Raw genomic sequence first — 22,999 nt, 5'->3', positions numbered from 1 at the left:
CCCCGGCTACGAAGTCCGTGGTCACATCTTGCATTCTCGCATCGTCATGTGACCATAAATCCTTCTGAAGTTCTGAACTGCGTAAATCTCATCTCTCTCTCTCTCTGCTTTAAATCCCCCTCGCTAAAAAGACTCGTATATTATTATTATTCTCTCTCCAGAGTCCAGCCCCCCCCTCTCTCTCGCTGCCTAGAGAGAACGACTTTGGTTTTTTCTTATTTTTTTCCTCCCCTGGCCTTCCCTCTCATTTTCGTCCCTGCGAGTCCCCCAACCCTCCACCCACCCACGAATTCCCACATTCGTAAGCCATGAAAGCTTAGCTCTCTTAAGTCAGGTAAACCTCCTCTGCCGTCTCTTCGTCTCTATCACTTTCTATCTATCTCTGTGTCACTTCGTGTGTGCTATGCTCCGTTTTGTGCTCTCGTCTTGGTTATTTTACATTGAGGAGTTGACAATCGAGGTCAATCGATACATAACCATGAAGACCCATTTGCGCAGGCTTAAGTTTTCACGTGGGTTTTGACGTTCAAGCTCTTCCATGGAGGTTAGCGTACCTTCCATCTTATTCCTTTTTGCATGTTTCCTTCTGTTTATAAGATGATTTAATGTATTCTTCTTCGCGTTCCGGTAGTTGTTTTAGCGTTCGAATAAGTTGAATTTGATGGGATCACATAGAAATTCTCATTGCCAAGTATGGGTTCATGATTCTTGAACGGTTTGTCCAGTTCGAATGTTGCTGCTTTGGTTAAGATTGTAGGACTTGTTGTTTAGAGGTTAATATACTATTTGTGTCTCTTTAATTTCGCGATATTTTCTGTTTCTTAATGGTCTTCTGAGATGGGCATATGTGGAGTAGCTTTAGGAGTCGTTTCGGGTTTGAAAATGGATCTAGGATGTGCTAGTCTTTGTATGGGTCTGTTTCTCTGAGGCTTTGTTTGTCTGTATTCCTTGCTGGTGGTGTTTAGTTTGTGAAATCCGTTTTGTGGGTTTTATTCAGTTGTTTGAATATAATTTTTGTCCGCAGTGTTTGTGACATTTAACTATGACATTCCCTTTGATTTGCATATACAGGTATTGGGATTTTCTTAAATACTGTTTAATTTTTATATGTATATATCTATATTATTTCTTTCTCGTTTGTGGATCTTTGGTTCCTATTTCTTTTTATATGTATATATCCACCTGCTGAATTTTATTTATGTTCTTTTGACGTGTTAGTCTTTTCTGTTGAACCTTAGGCTCAGTTTGGAAAGAGTACAAATACAAATATGTACAGTACAAATACATACAAAAATAATACAAAATATAAAGTTTTGCACTCTACATATTTGTATTTGTACTCCTTCGAACTGAGCCTTAAGGAAAAAAAGAGTTATCTGAATATTCTTGGTTAGAGGAGCTCTCTTACACTTAGGAAGCACTTGTTGTATTTTCTGCTCTGAACAAATTGATACTTGATAAGTCATTAGTGTTTAACTTGCTCTTAAGTTGATTTTGGTGGTTCAATTTCCTGAATTTCGTATTTTTATTCACATTGGCTGTGGGGATTGAAAGGACATGCTATTCAGCTTTGGTTATTGAACCCAAATATGGAACTTTCTTACCATGTAACATTTATTTGTTCTCAAGGGAAGATAACTTGGGGATGACTGAACTATCATCTCTTTATGGTTTGCATTCATGGTAATTTTGGTAGCTAGTAAGCTAATTGTGTTGTATAATAGGAGAAAATATACTTGTAAAATTTAATTCTATAAACTAAATTCTTGGCTCCTATAGTTACCCATCACAAAGGTCTGACAGCTTAAAAGAAACATATTAGTGTCTAGGTAACCATGGATGCTTGCGGAAACTGCCTTAAATCCCTCTTATTGCCTCTATTCCAGTGCAGTGAATGTTTCTGAGCCTTAAGTTATTGACAGCTCATCTTGTCTTTTTTGTGCTTGTAAACCTCTAGTTCAGTTAATTACTTTAAGGCGTGTTATCATTTGCAAAATGAATTAGTTTAAATCCATGGTATTCACTTCCCTTTTTGGTGTATTTGAAGATGATATCTTTTTAAACATTTTACACAGTTCTTTCCTTCTCTTTAATTTAGTTATACATTTATTTATTTTAGTTTTAATTTCAGGTGCTTTGCAAGTAACTTAAAGTTGATTCACTATCATGTGACTTGGGTCTTGTTTTAGTTATCATTAACTTGCTAATGATTTGGTCTGCTTTGGATTGTATCAGAGGTTTTATATCCATATTTGTGCCAGTTTACTGCATTCACATTCCTTTTCATTTGATTTTACAGATGGATTCAGTTGAACTGTATCATGACAGTGAGTGCACTGAAGATGCTTCTCCTGAACAGTTACATTCTTTAGGTTCTCTTGATATAAGTGATATATTTGGAGATCCACAGGTACTTCCTCGAGTTGGAGACAAGTACCAGGTTGAAATTCCACCTCTGATGGCTGAAACTGATCGTCTTCAGCTAATAAAGATCCCAACTGATGCAGAAGTCATGGCAGCTGATGTTGCCCATTCTTTTCAAGTGGGACAGTCGATCCCAATTATGTGGGTGCATAATAAACTTAATGACATAAAGAGTAAAACCATGGAGTTTCTGGATGATTTGGATAATGCAATCAATACAAATGGATCAATGGAATGTATAAAAGGCAAGGAAAGCCAAATAAGTTCAAGTAACACAGACTCAAATCTTGAGGTTGAACCATCAGGCATTGCACTGGGCCATGGGAAGGGACAAAATGAATCAGAAAACGAAAAACCTATGGTGATTGGTGATCAGATGGATGTCGAGTTCCCTTTGCCACAACAAAGCAATTCCATCCAGTATCATCATGCCGGTGGCAAATGTGACTATCCAGTGCCAGGTTCTCTTGGTGATCATTGGAGTGACATTGAGGAGAAGAGCCTTATCCTTGGTCTATATATTTTTGGGAAGAATCTTGTTCAAGTGAAAAGATTTATTGGTGGTAAACAGATGGGGGATATACTGTCATTCTATTATGGAAAGTTTTATAGGTCAGATGCACACCGTAGATGGTCAGAGTGTCGGAAGTTGAGAAGCAGACGGTGCATACAGGGGCAAAGAATTTTTACAGGAGGAAGGCAACAGGAATTGTTATCTCGATTGCTTATGCATGTGTCGGAGGAAAGCAAAAACACATTACTGGAGGTATTATGTAAAATTTTGTCAGATATTACATAAAAAAAATTTCCTTTAGGATTTACTTCTGAAATATCACTGGATCAAATTAAGTGTTTACTTCTGAAACATTATATATCCTGTGTAATAATTATACATTGTAGTGAAGTACTTACTGCCTTCCTTTAAACCACTATTGTTTATGTATTTGATTCTTAATGTAATAGTTTCATTTTGGACTAAGGGCTTCTTTTTTCTTCTCCACATGGTAATGCTAACCGTATTACAAAATCAAAAGCAAAAATAGAAATAAAAGAACAACAAGACCATCAAGAGCTAATGATCAAAACCAAGGGGCTAAACAGCCAGCCAAGCGGTAAATCAGTACAAAAAGAATCCCCAAAACCTATCAGAGCTAACCTAGGAGGGTCAAGCCCCATTGACCTCTGTTCTATTCACTCCACCACTACCCAAGCTATCAGTAATCAAGTTGGTTTCAAGAATTTACTTCTTATATGTCCCAAGAATGAACTTGTTAATGATGTGGTCTACTGTATCTTTATTCAACAAAGGGTGATGTGAAATAAAATGTATTCTATGATGCTACAACTGCATGTCTAGACTCTAGACTAGACAAAACTCCCCCCTCCAAAAAAGAAAAAGAAAAAAAGAAATAAATGAAAAATAGGAGACTCTCTTAGTGAGCTGCTTGGGAAAACTGATTGCAAATGAGCTGAACTTGGAAAATTTGATGATTGAAAGTGACTCAAAGCTGATGGCGAAGTGGTTGAAAGAACCGGAGCCTGTAATTTGGTACTACAGAGATGAAGTTAAGAAAATCAAATGGTTGAAAAGAAATGAACTTGGGGATACAGTGGGTTAGGAGATCAGCTAATCCGATGACTGATACATAAGCTAACTTGTATTCTTCTTATTGTGATGTGTGAGGGCATTCCGCACCTCATTAGTCTTACAAAAATACCTAAGTGATGAGGGATCACCCAATACAACAAAAAGCAAAAAAGCAAAAAACAAAACAAAAAATAAGTACATCCATTTTCCTTGCAACAATACATCTAATGTAGGTTTAAAGTACTCCAAAAATCAGAACCAAATTCTTCTCTTTTTGATCCCTCAAATCCTGGTAGAACCAAAACCCAGTATAAAAGCTTTACACCAATGATCATGCATAGCTTCTCGCTTTTCAATTTTCCTTGAAAAATTCTGCTAGTTCTCTCTTTCCACACTTCCCAAACACACTGTGAAAGGAACACAACTCCAAAGAATCTTTACTTTTCTGCTTCCATTGAGAACCAGCCAGAGAGTCAAAGATTTCTTTAGGCACTTGAGATGATCACCTCTCCTTGAAGAGCTGAAAGAAGAATCCCCAAATAAACCTTGTGTACCAGCATTCAACCAACAAATGCAATATGCTTTCTGCTTCTAATTCACAGAGAACACATCTAATTTCCATTTGATACCCTCTTCTCTTCAAATGATCTTGAGTGAGAATGCCGTCCATAGCCACCAGCCATGGTATGCTTCCACCTATTTGCCATTTTCTGGTTCTATGCATATTGAATAATGATGACTCTACTTTTTGAAGACTCAGAATGTTACTGTATTGTACTGTTGTCAGTATCTTTGTTCTTTTGCAGAAGGTGAATAGATTTTCAAGTTTTTCTTTAGATCCTATCTCTGAAATTTAGGTCTCCTATACAAAATTAGTAGTTATATTTTTCTTTTCAAGTATTTTTCTGTTATTACTATCTCTTTGCAGCAGTATAAAACCATCATTCCAGGAGCTTTTGGCATGCCTCTTAAATAAAAAGGGTTTCTGCTATAACTAAACTGGCTGGTAAGGTTTCCTTTTTATTTCCAAGAGATGGATTTTACAGAAGTGGACACTTATTGACTTTTTTGTTGTTTGAGACGACACCATTTTAACATCAATGAGTTAGCTAACCCAGATATAAATATCCATGCTTAAGTTGCTTGGGGATCATTAACTCCATTTATATGTCCTTGTAAACCATTTTGCCCTAGTTTTAGTTTCCTGTAATAGTCCTTCTGAAAATAACACTGTGTTTGTTCTTTTAATCAGCTTACTGGTACCATTTCTTCAGTTTTTTCTAGATTCTTTTAGACAAGGATGATCTTCCATCTTTCTACCATAATCAATCTAGAAAGGGAAAAAGAAAAAGAAAAAGGAAACCTTGCTTTAAACAATGCCATAATAACATGGTGGGTCTTGAATGGATAGTGCTAGACAACTTTGTTGGCATGCTGAAAGTGTGAACAGTTATATATGGTCATGGCTTTGAATCTAGAGGGAAATTATATACTGGTCAAAAGAGATGTATTGTACACAATGCCTTGAACCAAATGCAAAAAATAGTCTATAAAATTTTCCATATAGGGTTATTTTGGGTATATAGATATTGGGGTTGGATCAAGGCATAGAGGAGAAAGCTCAACACTTCAAAGTAGTGTTTTCAACCTGTTGTTGACTCGGCCAGTTGAACCGTTCAAACCGTCACCCGGCCATGATTTTGGGTCCGATTCTATTAAAACCCTTCAATCGGTAAAAAATTGTTGACTTGGTCAAAAATCATTCGACCTGGCTGGTTCAACCGTCGACCCAGTCACCAAGTTGCGGGTTGCACACTCAATGCATGCAAATTTTCGCAGGCCATAACTTTGCACTCCAGTGTCCGAATGGGGTGATCTTTTTTTTTTTGATTTTGGGTAACTTTTCGAGATCTATGCATCCCAACGCCTTGCCTCGCTATTTTTGCAAAAAACCCCTTTTTTGGCCTCAAATCACAATTTTTAATATCTTTATAACTAAAAAAAAATAAAAACTGAATTAGAAAACATAAATTAAATATAAAATAATACATATAACATATGTAAAACATAATTATACATTATTTATTGATAAAATATGTATTTTTACACATATATATACATGTACACACACATATAATGATGATGTGGCACGGTCTGACCCATTTCACCCAGATGGTTGAACCGGTAACCCGTGACCTGGAGGCAAAAACAGTCCAGCCTCTGGGTCGGTTTTTAAAACATTGTTTCAGAGGCTAGCAGGAGGAAGCTGAGGCTATATTACCAGTTGAGAATATAGTAGAATTTTGCAGGGGCCGAAGACATAAACATGGATTGATGAGCCACATAAAATCTTATTTTCTCCATGTGTTCTTTCTTTGCTTTTTCTTGGTTTCTGATAAAAACTCTGGGGGGGAAGACTTCTCTCTCTTCCATAATTATGGGGTTTTGTCTTAAAGGATTTCTTAGGAATCTCTATGGATGTACTGCCAAAAAACGGAATACCTGTGATTGACATTTGGGGATACCTAGTAGGGATCCTCAGATCCTCCACAACGACAAAGTTCTCCAGCCCATGCTGAGGTAAGACTTCAGTTTGATGGAAGGTCTCATGGTATCTCTCTTGAGTCTTGAATCCCTAAGAGCAGATGCTTTATGATGCAAATGATAATATATTTAGGTCTTCAGTAGACCTGTTGGGATGCAGATTCTATTAAGGCTGATGTTGTTGCCCTTCTACAGGAGCCAGAATTGTTGAGCTGTGCCAATTTTTATTCAGTCTCCATCAAAAGTGATTCAGTTAACACAAATAGATGGTTCCTATCTGTTGGAAGTGGTCTTTAGAGTATTGATAAAAAAAAAAAAAGAACTGGTTGTGTTGTAGTACTTAATATGATAGAGGAAGAAGTTAAATTGTTGGAGGGGATCCTCGGTTGTAAGGTTAAAAACCGGGTCATTAGAATACCTTAGACTACCTTTGGGGGGCAACCTAAGAGCAAAAAGTTTCTGGAAACCTGTAGTGGAGAGATTTCCTATTAGGAAAAGGAACTACATCTTAATGGGTGGGAGAATAATCCTAATTAAATCATCTTTGGCCAACCTACTCATTTATTACCTTTCCACCTTTTGTTGACCAGTTAAAGTGGCTAGGCATTTAGAAAAAATACATGAGGGAATTCTTATGGGAACTAGGGGATGAGAGAAAGGACCATTTGGTGAAGTGGGAGTAGGTGTGTAGATCCAAGGAATAGGGTGGGTTAGGTATTGGGAACCTAATTCAGAGAAACACAACTCTGCTAGGTAAATGGTTACGGAGGTTTCCCTAGAGAGAAACAAGCTATTGCACAGGATAATGAATATGACTTCCTCGTTTGTTACTAGCTAAACTGGATAATGTTTTCTTGGATCAAAATTCAGAGGACAATGGAATTTGTTCTCCCTCCTCTCATGGTGTTTTCTCTTGTGCTTCCTTTTTCAGCCTCCTTATTTACTTTGATTCCTTGGGGGTAAACTTCCCAGTGAAAGAGATTTGGTGCAAGCCTATCTCTTCTAAAGTTCAAGCTTTGTGTTGGGAAGTGTTCCTTGGAAAGATCAATACCTGTGGTATGCTGCAAAAATGAAGGCCTAACATGTGCCTCTCTCCTCATATGTGTATGGTTTGCAAAGCTAGTGGTAAGACTATTTCTCATTACTAATCACATGTCTTTTTTTTTTTTAATTGAAAATTTGATTTCATTAATCAAGCATAATAGAACTTTACAAGCTTCCCTTGGAGAGGCGCAAGGTGCAGCCTCTCCTAATCAAATTCCATAGCTGCCCAAAATAACCCATCTCTAGAGGACCCTTGTTTAGCAAGAGAGTCAGCCAAAGTATTTGCCGACTCCCCCCCACCCCCCCGATTCTGAGAGTTGTATGTCTTGTTAAGCATTTGACTTTTTTTATGAGGTCCATATAATTCCAAACAACTGAATCTGGGTTCATCAGCCGGCCCGTCTTGTTAAGCATTTGACTTTTTTTATGAGGTCCCTATAATTCCAAACAACTGAATCTGGGTTCATCAGCCGGCCCACAATCACCTTGGAGTTCCCTTCAATTAGTAGATTCTCTACTCCAAGTTGGTTGGCAATCTGAATTCCTTGTATTGCAGCCAATAGCTCAGTCCTTGTAGAGTCCCCTATTCCCACTGGGCCTGAAAACAAAGAGATGATGTTTCCATCCTCATTCCTTAAAACCTCTCCAATTCCTGATGGTCCTGGATTGCCCTGGCTACTACCATCAAGATTCAATTTGGTAAAACCTTCTGGAGGAGGTGCCCTAACTGTTACAGGTCTGTTTTACTTAATTGAGGAATGATCTATAACATTTCAATTCCTCCAAAAGTCATCAAAGGAGAAGGAGCTGAAGGAGTCCAAAGATTTCAGCCAATGAATAGCCCTGGTTTGGATACAATCCAATGATTTCAGCCAATGTAAGGGATCTTTCCTTGCCTTGGCTACTAATCACATGTCCCTTTGTGCTTTGTGTTTGTGAATATTTCTGATCTCTCTTTGGTTGTAGGTGGATTCCCCCTCAAGGTGTGGTAAGCCTATTCAGTCCCAGCTTCTTGAGGTAGCCAAAGAAGAGAGGGAGAATAATTTGGAGGGAAGTAAGGGCAACAGAGGTGTGGGCCATTTGGGAGGAATGAAACCAAAGAATCTTCAATGATAAGAGTAGGTCCAAGGATGAATTGATAGAAGGCTTAAAAGTCAGAGCTGCACATTGGGTAAAAAACTTTGGAACTCTTTTGAATATTCTCAGTTAATGATATTGTAAGAACTTGGGCAGAAGTGGTGCAGACAAGGACACAGAAAGAAAGTGTGCATATGAATTGGATTTCACCAACTGACAACAGGATAAAGTTGAACTTTGATGATAGCTCCATGGGTAATCTGAGGAGGGCAGACATTGGGGGTATGCTCGGGAACCACTTAGGCTTGGTGGTGGCTATGTATTTTGGGTCAATTGGAGCTGGTGACTTGGTTAGAGTTGAACTGATGGCACTGCTGCAAGGACTAAGATTAACAAAACAGCTTGGAAAATGAGAGTTGGAAGTGAAAGGGGATTCAAAACAGGTCATATCTTGGACAAGAAAAAACAATTCAGCTCTTGGATTTACAAGCATGCCTTCAAGGAGATGGCCTACCTTTCGAGGGAGCTCAGTGCATGGGTTAGAAGAACTGCAAATGGAATGGATGATGTATAGGCTAAACGAGGGGTCAGTAGACATCGGTTTTTCTTTTTCTTTTTTTTTGGGGGGGGGGTGCGGGGTGGGGGAGCAAAAGTATAAATCTTTGTATCCCGGTATAGTTGGAGTGCAGAGTGCTCCAGCATGTTAAAAGGTCTTTATATAGTTATTACTTATTAGTTCTTTACCCCCTTAATGTTAATATTAGAGGAGGCGTATGCATTATCTTCTGTATAGCAATGTACATATCCTTGTGTATACCTGTTTGGATTTAGTGTATTCCATGTTTTACCTTCTTCAGATAAAAAAGAAATTTCTAACAAATGTGGAACAATCGTTGTGGAATATCACCAATATGAGGTACTTGTGGTTACTTTGCATTAGAGAAAGTTTTCAAGAGAAAAGATGATTCCAAAAAAATAAAATAAAAAAAAAAAAAACAAAAAAGGCTCTTCCACAAGGAAGTCTTGGCATTAGTGGAATTGATTATAACATCAAAGCATTATGGTAGTAGAAAGGATGTGAGTTAGCTAAGAACTTCCAAGTAGTCTATGCATCTATAAGTTTGGTCATGTGCATAAAATGAGAGAAAGTAGACTAAGATGGTTTAGTCACGTGCATAGAAGATCACCCACAACACCTATAAGATGAAGTGATCTGTTACAAGTTGAAGGGGCTAGAAGGGCTAGGGACAGATGACAGACCAAAAAGGACACGGGTTGAAGTAGTAAGAAATGATTTAAGCACTCGTAATTTAACAATGGATACGGTGACAGACAAAATGGAATGGAAAAACAGGATTATGATGAAGTTTGGACTTTGGATACAGCCTTCCTCACCAACCTTTGATATATTTCAAGCAGAGAGATACTTGATTTGAGATATGCAAAGTAGAAATCATGTAGTTTTCTTGCCCTTAGGTACATCATGATTTGATCTAGAAGGGTGAAATTAACAGATGGACCCGGTTGGCCTTAGGAATCTCTAGATGAGTTGGTGAGACAAGAAAACCCAACCCAATGTTTTCTGTATTTTGTTTACTGGTTTCCTTCTTGTTTAGGAACTGTACTTTTACTAAACTTCTTTTCAGTTGGAATACAAAGAAGAATCATTCTTTTCCCATTTATTATATATAATATGTTTTCATGGAATTCGATTCTTATGGATGACATTAAAATTGCTTCTGAAACCAGTCCTGCAATTTATGACCTTGGACCAGCATTTTACATTTGTCTGAAATGATAGTATTAAGATTTGATTTTTTTTGGTTGATTTCCAGGTCTAACAGAATAATTAGATTATTTTTAGGAGTTTACTACTAAAAGAAAATAAAATGTGGGCTGAAGTGGTAAGAAATGATCAAATGACTTATAATTTGACAGAAGACATGGTTTTTGATAGAGCACGATGGCAGGATAAGATTGGTGTAGCTGACCAAAATAGTTTGTACTAATGCTGATAGAGCACGATGGCAGGATAAGTTGAGAGAAAATAAAACAATTATAACCACCTTCCTGTTATTCTTGGTCCTCCCAAAGGATAGTGATCAGACTGTTAGTCCAGTATCAAAAACCAGAAGGAAAAGAAACAAGAGAGTTTTGGGTGTTAACAAGAAACAGTCCTTAAGAATTGTCTATAGTTATTATCTTTGAGACTAGTATGGGAAGGATCACCTCTAGAGTGAGCAATTTGTTCTGATGGGTTCCAAGGTTGTTAGCCAATTCACATATCCGGGAGTGGAGTTCGCAGATGTGAATTATATTGTATATTTTTGATATTTATGTGGGGCTCTATTTCATTTTTTTTTTAATTGTGCTATTTGTATCTCAGAATGTTGCTCTCTTGGTTGGGGCCAATTCTCATTTCTTTGTATTTAGGCCCTGTTTGTTTGCCGGTATTTAGTGGGGGGTAAGTTGACCACAATATCTGTGTTCATTTGCTGCTATATTGGGTCCCACAGTTACCCGGGTAACTGATACCCTCTTGTGAGGTGGGTAAATAATTTATCTCACGCTTGTTGAAGCCAATAAGTGACCTCCCCCTCTCATCTCTCTCTTTACCCAGGTAACTGGTAGCGTACAAGGACACTGGAAATTTGCTTACCCAGGCAAGTTTTACTTGGGAAACACTTGCCCGGGTATTTATTGTATTTTGATCTTTAGTCAACTGTCCATCAATAATAGAATGGACTCTTTGGTTTGACTATATAGAGCGTTGTTATTTTGTTTGGATCACCTTACTGGTGCTCCCTCTTTGTATTTATCCTATTTTGATCTTTAATGAACTTTCAGTTAATTAATAGAAAAGACACTGTGATTTGACTACATAAGCAAAATGCTTTTTAGGTACTGAACCATAGTTGCCAAGGTGTCTAGGCAATTGTAGGTGACAGTGGAGTGCCTAGTTTCCTAGGCCTATGCAATAGAATCATACAAAGAAAAAACTAAATCCTAGGTTAGTTCCCTAATTTTACATGCCATTCGACATCCATGTAATTTGAAAAAGTGGCAATTCTCTTTACCAACAACAATAATTTTCCTCTGAGAACGTAGTAAACCATTGTGTATGAAAGACGATAGTATTTTAAATAATTGATTTTAATATCTCAAGCACAACACTATATTATAATAAATATTTGATAGAGTAATTGCATGTTAGAAAATTATTAGCTACTAAGTAATGCTATAATTGATTTCTCCTAACTGGTGTATTTTGTGCAAAGCGCAAAATGAGGACTGTTACCACTTATTGATTTCTTGTCCTTTTGCTGCTGCCATTTGGAATTGGGTATTTGATTTGTTTGAGTGTAGGTGGAACTTGCCAGCTGAGGTAAATTTGCTGTTTTCCCCTTCTACCTTTGTGTGGACCACAAGAAGAGGGAGAGTCATGTTGAAGTGTATAAGAGCAGCTCTCCTTTGGACTATTTGGGAAGAGAGAAACTCCAGAATTTTTCAGGAGAAGGAAAGAAGTATTCTTGAGGTCAACGAGTGTATTGTTACAAGGACTATTTTATGGCTGAAATCCTTAAAGCTCTTTGAAGATTGTTCCTTTGAGGATTTAATGAGGAATTGGTCTGCAGTTGCCCTCACTTCCTCTATGAAGCCTAGAGTCCAAGTAACTTGGACTCTGCCGATGGAGGGTTTTATTAAGCTGAACTTTGACGGAAGTAGTCAGGGTAACCCAGGACCGTCTGGGATTGGTGGTGTACTGAGAGATGAGAACAGAAACATTATTGCCTTTTTTTCGGGATTGGTGGGAATAGGAGACTCTGTGAGGGCTGAACTCCTATCTGCGGCACAGGGGGTACAGATTGCCTATCAACTCTTAGTGCAAAACTTAATAATTGAAGGAGACTCCAAGGTGGTAGGGCTGTTCATCATAAGGACCAACCCGACCAAACCGACCAACCCGGACCGGCCCAACACGAGTTGGTTGGGTTTTCATCAGTACCGGTCGGTTTCGGGTTGGGCAAATATATAAACCGATATATCGGGTCGGTTTCGGTTTTCTTGTGTGAAAACCAAAACCAACCCGACCCGACCCGAACCAGTCTTCTACTAGTTCAGTAGTTCCTAGTTTGAATAGTTTCCTACTTAACTATAACTAGTCTTCTACTAGAACTAGAAGGCACATTAAGCAATTACAATTAGAATAGGCAATCTATCCTAGTTTCTAACTTTCTATAATCTTTTACACCAAATAGGCAATCCATTAGGCAATTACAATTAGAATTCAATTAGGTGTCCTTTTTTTTGATGAATAATTAGGTGTCCTTTTATACAGGAGCAAAAAAAGAGTAAACTCTTTACTGCTACCTTTCTTTATTTCTCTTCTTAAGACATTTGCATCTTTTATTTTGGGAAATTGTCTAAAACTCACCATGTCAGTAAGTTTTTATTTTCCAAAACTCATCTTCCGTTAGTGCACCGTTAATGCTTCTTAACAGAGGTGTCCATGTCAGCATAAATAACAGTTTTCATGACCAAATTACCCTTGAATGGTGAGTTAGAGGAAAAATGGTCTTTTTCAGTTTTCTTGTTTATTTTGCATTTTTAATGTTTTGTTATAATTTTCAATGTTTTTTTTAATTTTCTATTTTCTACAATCTATAAATTTTCTTGTATTTTTGTTATTTATTTACAATTTCTGTGTTTTTCTATATTTTTTGGTGTTTTTTCTACAATTTTTATTTTCTGTTTTTTTTTTCAATTTCTATAGTTTCTATAATTTGAAAATATTTTTTTATTTAGTTTGCAATTTCTATAATCTTTTATATTTTTTGTAATTTCTATGTTTTTATGTATTTTATATTTGAAAATATTTTTTTTGAACTTTTCCTTTTTTTCATGTCTAAATATTAAAATGGTAATATATTAACACTCGCTAATTTATTTTGTATATATTTTATATTTTTCTATGAAGGTTAAAATGGTAACATATTAACATCCGTTAGTCTCTTTAACGTCAAGTTAGTGACATGGTGAGTTTTAGACATTTTGAAAAGTTGTGGTGAGTTTAAGAGATGCTGAAAACCCATGGTGACTTTTAGACAATTTCCCTTTTATTTTTGATGATAAATTCCTTAAACAAATCATATATAATATAGATGCCATTATCCAATGTTGGCCCTAGCTATTTGGGAGGCCATTATCCAATCCTAAACTTTGACATTTATTTATTATATTTTTGGCACAAAGTGGCAGCCCTCAAACGCAAACCGATGCTCTCATGCTTACCAACCTGAGATTTTACCGCTAAACCAAGTAATAGCCCTAAACATGAATAGAATGTATTAACATACATTCTATCATTGATAATCTGTAGTGATAATATTGATAAATCATCATCATCATCCAAGCCTTTTCTCAACTATATGGGGTTGGCTACCTGAATCCTGTTTTGTCATTCCATTTTGTTTAATGTTATATCCCTTGTTAAATTACAAGTGTTTAAATCATTTTTTACCCGTCTTTTTTGGTCTACCGTAGCCCTTCTAGCATCTTCAACTTGCAACAGATCACTTCTTATGGGTGCTGTCAGTGATCTTCTATGCATGTGGCCTGACCATCTTAGTCTACTTATTATCATTTTATCACCTATTGGAGCTACTCCTAGGTTCCTTTGTATAACTTTGTTTCTGACCTTATCCTTTCTAGTTTTCTACTCATCCATCTCAGCATATGCTTTTCTGCCACACTCATTTTTTTGGACATGTTTCTTGACTACCCAACACTCTACTCCATACAGCATAGCAGGCCTTACAACTGTTCATATATATAGCTGCCCAAGTGCCCAACATTCTGCATTGTGATTTTTGTTGCCTAGAGGGCCATGTAGTCACCTAGATGGGTGCCATTTTTTTCCTAAGGCATGGAATTTAGGTTAGGTATGCAACCAAGAGCGCCTTGTTGCCTAGGTGACATGTTGAGAATTATGTACTGAACCATCACATATTATTTTGACTGAGGGTGACATGATATTCCCAAGTCCCAATTAAACATGGTACAACCATATGATCATCTTCATCATTTCTCTTCAGGTCACTTGGGTTCCAGGTGGCAGATTGTTGCACTCTGAATCTGGTCTGACGTTAAAGCCTTTTTCTCTCTGTAAACAGAGTGCTCTCAAGCATGTGAAGCCTGAGCATATCATGAGGCAATGGTTAATCAAGCCTAAGCATATCATGTCAATCATGTGATCACATATTAGGATGCAATCAAGTCAGATATTTAGGCAGTGTTTCAGGGCTTGATCTGTGGGTATGGCCCAAACATGTTCAACAACTAATGTCTTTGAGGTGCCACCATGGCAGGGCCAAAAAGTAGACATGCTCTCCAAATTGAAATATATAAATTGTATACAATTAAACAAAAATGGAGCAAGATGTCACTATTGGAAATTGCAGGCTGCGTTGCATTCTCTTCACTAAGGGGATTTCAAGATAAGTTTGTTAGTGGAGAAACCATGTAAGGCCTCAAACCTCAAAATTCACACCAATCTTCAACTAAGGGCACAACAATAATAAACATTACACTGAAATTATAGATTTAGTTCATCCTTCTCATAGAAGTGGTCTACTTGGAATTTTCACATGAAACCTAAGAACAAGAAAATGTGTAGAAAAGGTGGATTAGTGCTTAGCCAATGCCAAGTCCCTTTCCTTCAGTGTAAGATCAAGAAGGAAGAAATTTGAGGATAGCCATTCATATTCTCCATTTTTCTTACCCAATAGCCTAAGAGGATGAAGTAGATAGAGGCATGGAGCCAACACTTGAAATTCCATTAAGGATTTTGGAAGAGGAACTCTCAACTTGGTAGAGTTATGAGGAACCAATGTTTTAAAATGCAGAGTCATGAGGCATTCATTGTTCAGAACACAAGAGGCGTATGCCTCTTTTTTTCCTTTTCTTTCATTTTTTCCTTCCTTTCTTTCTTTCTTTCTGCATGAGGTGTATGAGACGTGCCAAAGACACACAAATCATGCAAAAGGTGTTTGAGGTGTACACCTCCAGCATATGCCTTAGAGCATTTTGAGTGCACCTCGCTTCTAGGCATATGCCTCAAATGCCTTTAAAAACATTGTAAGGAACATGGTAAATCTATCTTCTAAGAATCTCAATTGCTCCAGCAACCTTAGTTGTTGGAGTATCTTAATTGCATTTTGTTAAATTTCCAAAGCTGAAAAAGTCATATCTCGATCCGATTGAAATTTGTAATCAAACTCATTTGATAGAATAATTTGAGAAAATATATACACTATTTATAACTTCACTTTTAACAACTAAGCATAGGACATTTGAGAATATGAATAGTAGTAGAAAATGTCAAAAGAGGGTTATGTGTATGATGTTGAGAATTTAAAGTGCTAAAGTCAATGCAATTATTAGAAGCTTATTCACAAATTTTTTAAATGGTATTTGGTGATGAAGTTTGTTTTAAAGTTGGTGTGTGTCAATGGATTGGGTACCATGAACTAAAGATACCAAGGTGACACCAAGATGTGGACAAGCAGTCAGCCTTAAAAAATTATAAAAAGAGAAGCACTTATTGAGGAAGCAAGCCACACTATACAGAAAGATCTTCCATCCCCGATGTGACTAAGCCATTTATTACTTCAAAAGATAATAGAGAACTTTAAGCTCATATAACAGCCCTTGGAGAGGCACGAGCTGCAGCCTCTGTCAACTGATTACAAGGAAACTAGAAAGAAAAACAAGCATTACAGCTAAACCCAAAACAATATTACCCTGTTTTCCTAGGAATGGCATTTTTTCCCATTTCCCCGATTCCCGCTGGGACCCACCCCGAATGGGGCGGGGATGGGGATGATTTTCCCCCTATGGGGACGGGGATGGGGAAATTTTCATCCCCGTTGGTGGGGACGGGGAGAGCACTCCCCACCCCGTCGGGACCCCAATCCCCGCCCCACGGGGACCCCAATCCCTGCCCCGTGGGATCCATGCTATAATATGTACGCATACTTTTATATATGTGTATGTATGTATGCATATTAATATTTTTAAAAATATGGTTGAATATGATTAATATCCTCAGGGTTCTTCAACCACCCCACCACCACCTTGGAATCCCCTTCAATAATAAGCTACGCTACACCCAGTTGATTTGCAAATTGCACTCCTTGTAAGGCTGCTAGTAGTTCTCTACGCAAGGGACTTGAGTAGATAAGTACAACCTCTCCAACCACGTTTCTCAAGACCCCCCATCCCAGAGTGCCTGGATTGCCCTGAATACTCCCATCAAAGTTCAGCTTTAGTGAGCCTTTAGGCGGTGGAATCCATCTTGTAACTGCCTTGGTCTTCCTAGATGAACATCTTGCTACTGCTGACCAATTTCTCCATAAACTTGAAAAGGAGAAATGATGGAATAGTTCAAAGGTCTTTAACCAATGAGTTGCCCTATTCAACACATAATCCTTTACATCTTGGCTACTCCTCCTTCTCTTGGAAGATTCTGGTGTTTCCTTTATTTCCATATTGTTCATAGCAAGGCTGCTCTAGCACATCTCACATAATTCTCCTTCTTTTTTTAGGTCAACTGAAGGTAGAAGGGTTAAATCATGCAAACTTTTGCTGGCATGTTCCACCTACACCCAAACAACGAAAAAAAAGCCAATCTTATAATTCTGCAGAAAAAGGACAGGACATCAATAGATGGTAATAATCCTCCCCATGAAGTCTACAAAGAGTATACTAGTTGGGTGAAATACAAAGGAAAGGTCTTCTCTTTTGTAGGTTATCTAAAGTGTTTACTTTCCCATGATACACTTTCCAACAAAACGTCATTATCTTAGGGGGAACCGGCCTAGACCAAATTTCCTTTGAATGGAAAACATATCGAGAGGAAAACTGACAAGGGGACTTAAAAAGAAGCACAAGAGGAGGTCCTTTTGGACTTGTGAACCCAAATCCTGTTGTCTGGCTTAGAAGGATCCAAATAAACTTGATTCAAGAGACAGAGCAAATTAGAGATAGAATCAATGCAAAAAGTGAAGGGAAAAGCTCCTTTAAAGGGGTATTTCCAACCCAAACATCCTTCCAGAACCAGACAGTGTTTCTAGAACAAACGTCACACCTGACATACCTGAGAAACTGAGGAAGAACAATGTGAATGGCTTTCTGAGGTGTTGCCAAAGTGGCCTGCCCTGATACACCAACATCCCACCCAATCTCTAAACTGCCATGAATACTTCCCACCATTTCATGCCATAACCTCTCTCTCTCTCTCCAAAGGCCACCACCATAACCATTTCCCCAATAATGCTTGGGATCCATCTAACTAACCCAAGCATTCAGCCTTTCTAGAGACTTCCTAATCTCAATTATGAGGTGTACCAAATGCCATGGATCACTTCCCACTTTTAACACTAATCCACTGGTAAGAATGGCATTGGGAACTAAAGAAGACCTACAAACAGAAATGAATACTGATGTAGGAAAGGAGACATGGCACTTCATTTTATGAAATCTCAGATATAGATATGAAACCTGTCCAGTTTTTGTTTGCCATGCCTCTACACCGAGTATTTTGCTAAGCTATATTTCTTTTCTCTTACAACAAATCATAAAGAAATTCTTTTTTTGATAATTTTAATATATGTGAGCTTTCTTATGGTGATACTTGTTTAAAACATACCATTAATATACTTTTGTTGGCTAAATGACGGGAATTGTTATTATTTATGAGCCCAGATAATAATAAATAGTAAAATAGGCAAGGAACATGTGTTATGAATGTGTAAATGGAGTACCCAGGTGTCAAATCAGTATCATGTCTTGTTGACACAGGTAACATTAGACATGTTGGTTACCAAGTATCATGGGTCTAAAGAGGGGGAAGATGTTGATGTTTTTGGATATTATGTATTTTCATTTTCGCCAGAGTTACTTGTCAATAACATAATGGATGTGATTACGAATTTAATGGTTTTGATGTCAAGGCATTAAACTTATGTTCAATGATAACAAAAGCTATAATCACAGTTACAACTATATTGCATACTGTTAGAATGCTCGAGTCAGGGGTATTTTGGTCATTCTAGTGTATCTTATTGAAAGTGAAATGTCTATTGTATCTGAGTTTAAGTTGTGTCCCATCTTCAATGAGGGACAAAATTGTCTTTCTTGTAACTCAAGTTTTTCATGAATAAAAGTTAAGTGGGTCGGCTAGGAGAGGTACTTTTGTACATCCTCTCTTCTAGTCTGGCCGAACACTTTTCTCCTCTCCTTCTTTCTGTTTTCTTTCTTCCTTCTTCTTCTCTACTTTGACCTAGAAACAACTAGGGTTTATTCACACGTACATAAAACATGCAAATCTGTAAGCAATAAGAATAAGGTTCACTGAGTGCATTGTAAAATGCACCAAGAATGTGAAAATTAATAATAAAAGCCTCTTGCATCTGGGAACCACAGGATCTGTAGATGGGCCAACTCCCATTCTTGTGATGCGTCTCATATTTATGGGTAGGTTTGGATCCACCATTTGACATTTCCCACCTAATAGATTATCTAGGTCAAAAGGATATTGATAAAGGACTTTTAGTTACCTGTTTATACTTTTAAGCTTTTTGGTGCTAATGCCATTTTTTTCTTTCTTTCATTTTAGTCACCACTAAGATGAAATAGTAAAATGGATTGTTTGGACTATCTCTTTAAGCTCATTTTCATCTCCCAAGCAGGGCCCTTGTAGTAATTTTCCAATCCTTGAAAGTCAGGGGGTTCCAGGGTATTCCAGAGGACCTACTGCCCATGTTCCGACAAATTCCCAATTATGGAAAACTGAAGTACCATAGAGATAATGGATGACAACAACATGCTATGATGAACATGTCATTTGACATTTATACTATATTGATATCATTACTTTTGTTAACTTGAACAAACATGAGCATATACAGTTTCTGTACAGTAAAACATGGGAAAACCAAATTTTGGCCTATTCCAACATTTTTCAAATGTCTGATGGTTAAAACCATATTTGTCAAATTTCATTGTCCAAGACTCTATTGTTGCCATTCTTTGTTATTTATCTTTGTTTCTGCAAATTTTTTTGAGTGATTCCTTATTGCAAATGCATGAATCTTTGCCATGAACTTGTAAGTACTGCTTCTATTCAGAAAATATTGAGCTTGTAATTTTACAGCTACCCTTTCTATCTTTTTAACAAACTCTGCTCCTGTCTCCATGTAAATGGTGACCAATTGGCAGGTCTCTAAGACATTTGGAGAGGGAAAAATCTCATTGGAAGAATATGTCTCCACTTTAAAGGATATAGTTGGCATGAATATTCTTATTGAAGCTATAGGAGTTGGTAAAGAGAAACATGACCTCACTGGGATTATGATGGAGCCTTTAAAGACCAATCAGGTTATCTCTACTCGTGCTGAAATACCAATTGGAAAGGCATGCTCCTCTCTCACATCTGGAGACATCATCAAATTTCTAACTGGAGACTTCAGATTAAGCAAAGCTCGGTCAAATGATCTATTCTGGGAAGCTGTTTGGCCCCGTTTGCTAGCAAGGGGCTGGCATTCTGAGCAGCCTAAGGATCATGGTTTTGCTGGCTCTAAGCATTCCTTGGTATTTCTTGTACCTGGTGTCAAGAAGTTCTCAAGAAGGAGACTTACTAAAGGAAATCACTACTTTGATTCTGTTAGTGATGTCTTGAGCAAAGTTGCATCTGAGCCATGGCTTCTTGAGCTTGAGGTTGAAGCAGCTAGAGGCAATGGAGGCAAGGAAGAATATGGATGGGAGACAGAAACTAAATTGGACCAAGATGGTCCATCCAATCGTCAACGCCATTGCTATCTTCGACCACGATTACCAAATTGTAATTCAGATCTCATGAAATTTACAGTTGTCGATACCAGCATGGTTCATGGAGAAGGACCATTCAAGGTGAGAGAACTGAGAAATTTACCCGTCGACATGACTAATACTTCCACTCCCACATGTCTTTCAAGAGAAACTGATGAGGATAGCTCTGAGGAGCCAACAGATGAGCCAGATTCTGCTGATTTGTTGTCAAATGATCAAGCAAATACCAACACTTCCAGCCCAATGACGGTTATCTTTGACAAGGGAATGCAATCTGATTTTTCAGATTGTGTGCTTAGTGTTTCGGTGCAGGAGAAGCTAATGAATAACCCAGTTCCTATGAATTTCCCAGAGAACAATCACAAGGATCTGTCTGTCCATGTGCCTAATAACAAGCATCAGAGGAAGAACCAATTTAGCCGGAGAGTGAAACCTGGTCACTCAAACTATTTAGCTCCTGTCACAAAACGGCGGAGATTAACTGCTTGTAGTCGCAGTTTAAACAATTTCTCTGTAGCTCCAGGACAGGAGCCCCATTGCCAGTCAGACTCACCTGATGGAAGTGAAAACATGGTTTCTCAAATGGGTATGTCTCTGGATAAGGCATCATCCACTAGCTCTTCTGCTAAAGACAATCCAGATGAGTGCTGCGATGGCATCTGCAAAGGCATTCTTGGTCAGAACTATTTCGGTACAGAACTACCTCATGAGAAACCTGGACCCCGGACTTTGATTGACCTGAACCTACCCCATGTCCCACTGGATTTTGAAATTGATGAGCCCTTTGTCATGGAGGTGACAGACAGCCAGGATGACCCAAATGCAAGGGGGTCATCCATTCCATCTGAAAGACAGCACATGGAGGAGTCAGAGGTGTTACAAACCTCAAACAACATTGCTACCACAGAAGAGCAGCCTATCGCAAATGCTAGGAGGCAGAGCACTAGAAACCGGCCATTGACCACTAGAGCCTTGGAAGCTTTTGCTTCTGGTTTCTTTAACACTAAACGGAGGAAGAGGAGCCCTGATGCTCTGTCGCATGAGAACTTAATATCAAGAGCTTCCAGGCGGAACTGAGGCAAGGTCAGAGTTTCTGGGAATTCTGGTGATGTTTCTACTAAGACTGTGAATTCCAAGGCAGAGGAGGCATTGGTTGATGATGAGTCTAATACTAACACAATCATGATTGACAAGTCTCTTCAGTCTGAGAGGAAAGGAGTTCACAAGTTATTAGGGGTCCTTAGTCCTCCCTATCCTCCTGAAGTAATGATGTGTAAAGATGATTTATCTGGTTAGGTGGTGATATTCTAATTTTCAATGGGATTGAAGATGCAACAGTTTAGGATGCTCTTTAAAGTGGTCCCAGTAGTTAGCAACTTGTCATGCCCATGAGCATGTTATCACTATGTTTAACCAGTTGTCTGGGGGCATCACCATTTTTGGGATGCTCTCATGATTCATTAATTTGTAGGAGTATGGATATCTTTGTCACATTTCCAACTTACTTCCACAGGGCTGGTGTGGTAACTTGAATGTTCCAAAGAGTCATGACATAGCGGCATGCAGGTTGTCTACAAAGATGTAGCAACAAGGAGGTGACCACGAGGAACAAGAAAGATAAGAGGAGATTCAAGGAGAGGCATTTTTCAGGCAAGAATTGACAGATCTGTCACTTCCCTTCTGTAAAGTTGACTTGCAGTCATTGTGAAAGGGGTCTGAAAGGTTGCTGGATGGCAAAGTTGATTTTCATGATGATGAGGAAGATTAAATTTTGATTTGGTAGGTTTTGTTTGTATTTCTGCAGATGTTTGGCCTCATTATACAAGTGGACATATTATTCATTCCTGCAATGTTGTAGTTTATTTATGTTCTGATGGCTTCCATCTATTATGGATCAAAGCTTCTGCACTTTCCCTTTTTATCCCACTTTGTATGTATTCTTACTGCAGCAAAGGATCCAAGACATGAACTTGCTGATCAATTTTATTCTATCAGTTACCTTTAACAAACCAATAGTCATTCTGTCAAAAAATGAAAAAAAGGCCAATGGCCTCTCATAGCTTTCTTCATTCTAACAGGAACTTCGTTCCTTTTCCTTTAGCCGATCCCATATGGTTGGAATGAGGCTTTAGTCTTTGTTTAGTTGAGTTGAGATACGGACTGCATCTCATACAGTTGAGAATTTAATACAAAATCATCATTGTTACTAATATAGATTTCACCAGTTTGGGTGGCACACTCACTTTCCAAAATGCACTTGGGCTTAAAACTTTTTCTTTTTTAACTACAGGCTCAGGATGATAACAAATTGAACTTGGAAATGTAGCAAATTGTCATTCAAAACTTTATAAATCAACTGCACGTATTCAAAGAATAACAATGAATCGAAGTATTAAACCTTGATACTCGGATTCACTAGCCAACCTCAGGAAG

General features: G+C 37.9%; 1 protein-coding gene and 1 long non-coding RNA gene across 3 annotated transcripts; both read left to right on the top strand.

Annotated features, from left to right (window-relative positions):
* LOC148861582 (uncharacterized) lies at nt 1–22,492 on the top strand. Of its 2 annotated transcripts, XM_088941604.1 has the most exons (4): nt 1–334; nt 499–544; nt 2,300–3,190; nt 19,958–22,492. In XM_088941604.1, exons 2-4 carry the CDS (start codon nt 539–541, stop codon nt 21,641–21,643), a joined length of 2,583 nt encoding a protein of 860 aa, XP_088797730.1. In that variant the 5' UTR covers nt 1–334; nt 499–538; the 3' UTR covers nt 21,644–22,492. The 2 variants fall into 2 exon arrangements, with proteins under 2 accessions (XP_088797730.1, XP_088797729.1); XM_088941603.1 differs by having other exon boundaries at nt 1–544.
* LOC148861583 (uncharacterized) lies at nt 3,198–9,988 on the top strand. Its single transcript, XR_016094990.1, has 2 exons — nt 3,198–8,477; nt 8,567–9,988. It is a non-coding gene; the product is annotated as an uncharacterized LOC148861583 (long non-coding RNA).
* Nucleotides 22,493–22,999: the final 507 nt, after the last annotated feature.

Source organism: Nelumbo lutea, chromosome 4 (genome assembly GCF_056320005.1).
Source record: "Nelumbo lutea isolate HS-2025 chromosome 4, American lotus-T2T, whole genome shotgun sequence".
Taxonomy (NCBI): Eukaryota; Viridiplantae; Streptophyta; class Magnoliopsida; order Proteales; family Nelumbonaceae; genus Nelumbo; species Nelumbo lutea.
Note: the sequence above shows the minus strand (reverse complement) of the source record. Positions and strands in the feature narration are given on the sequence as shown.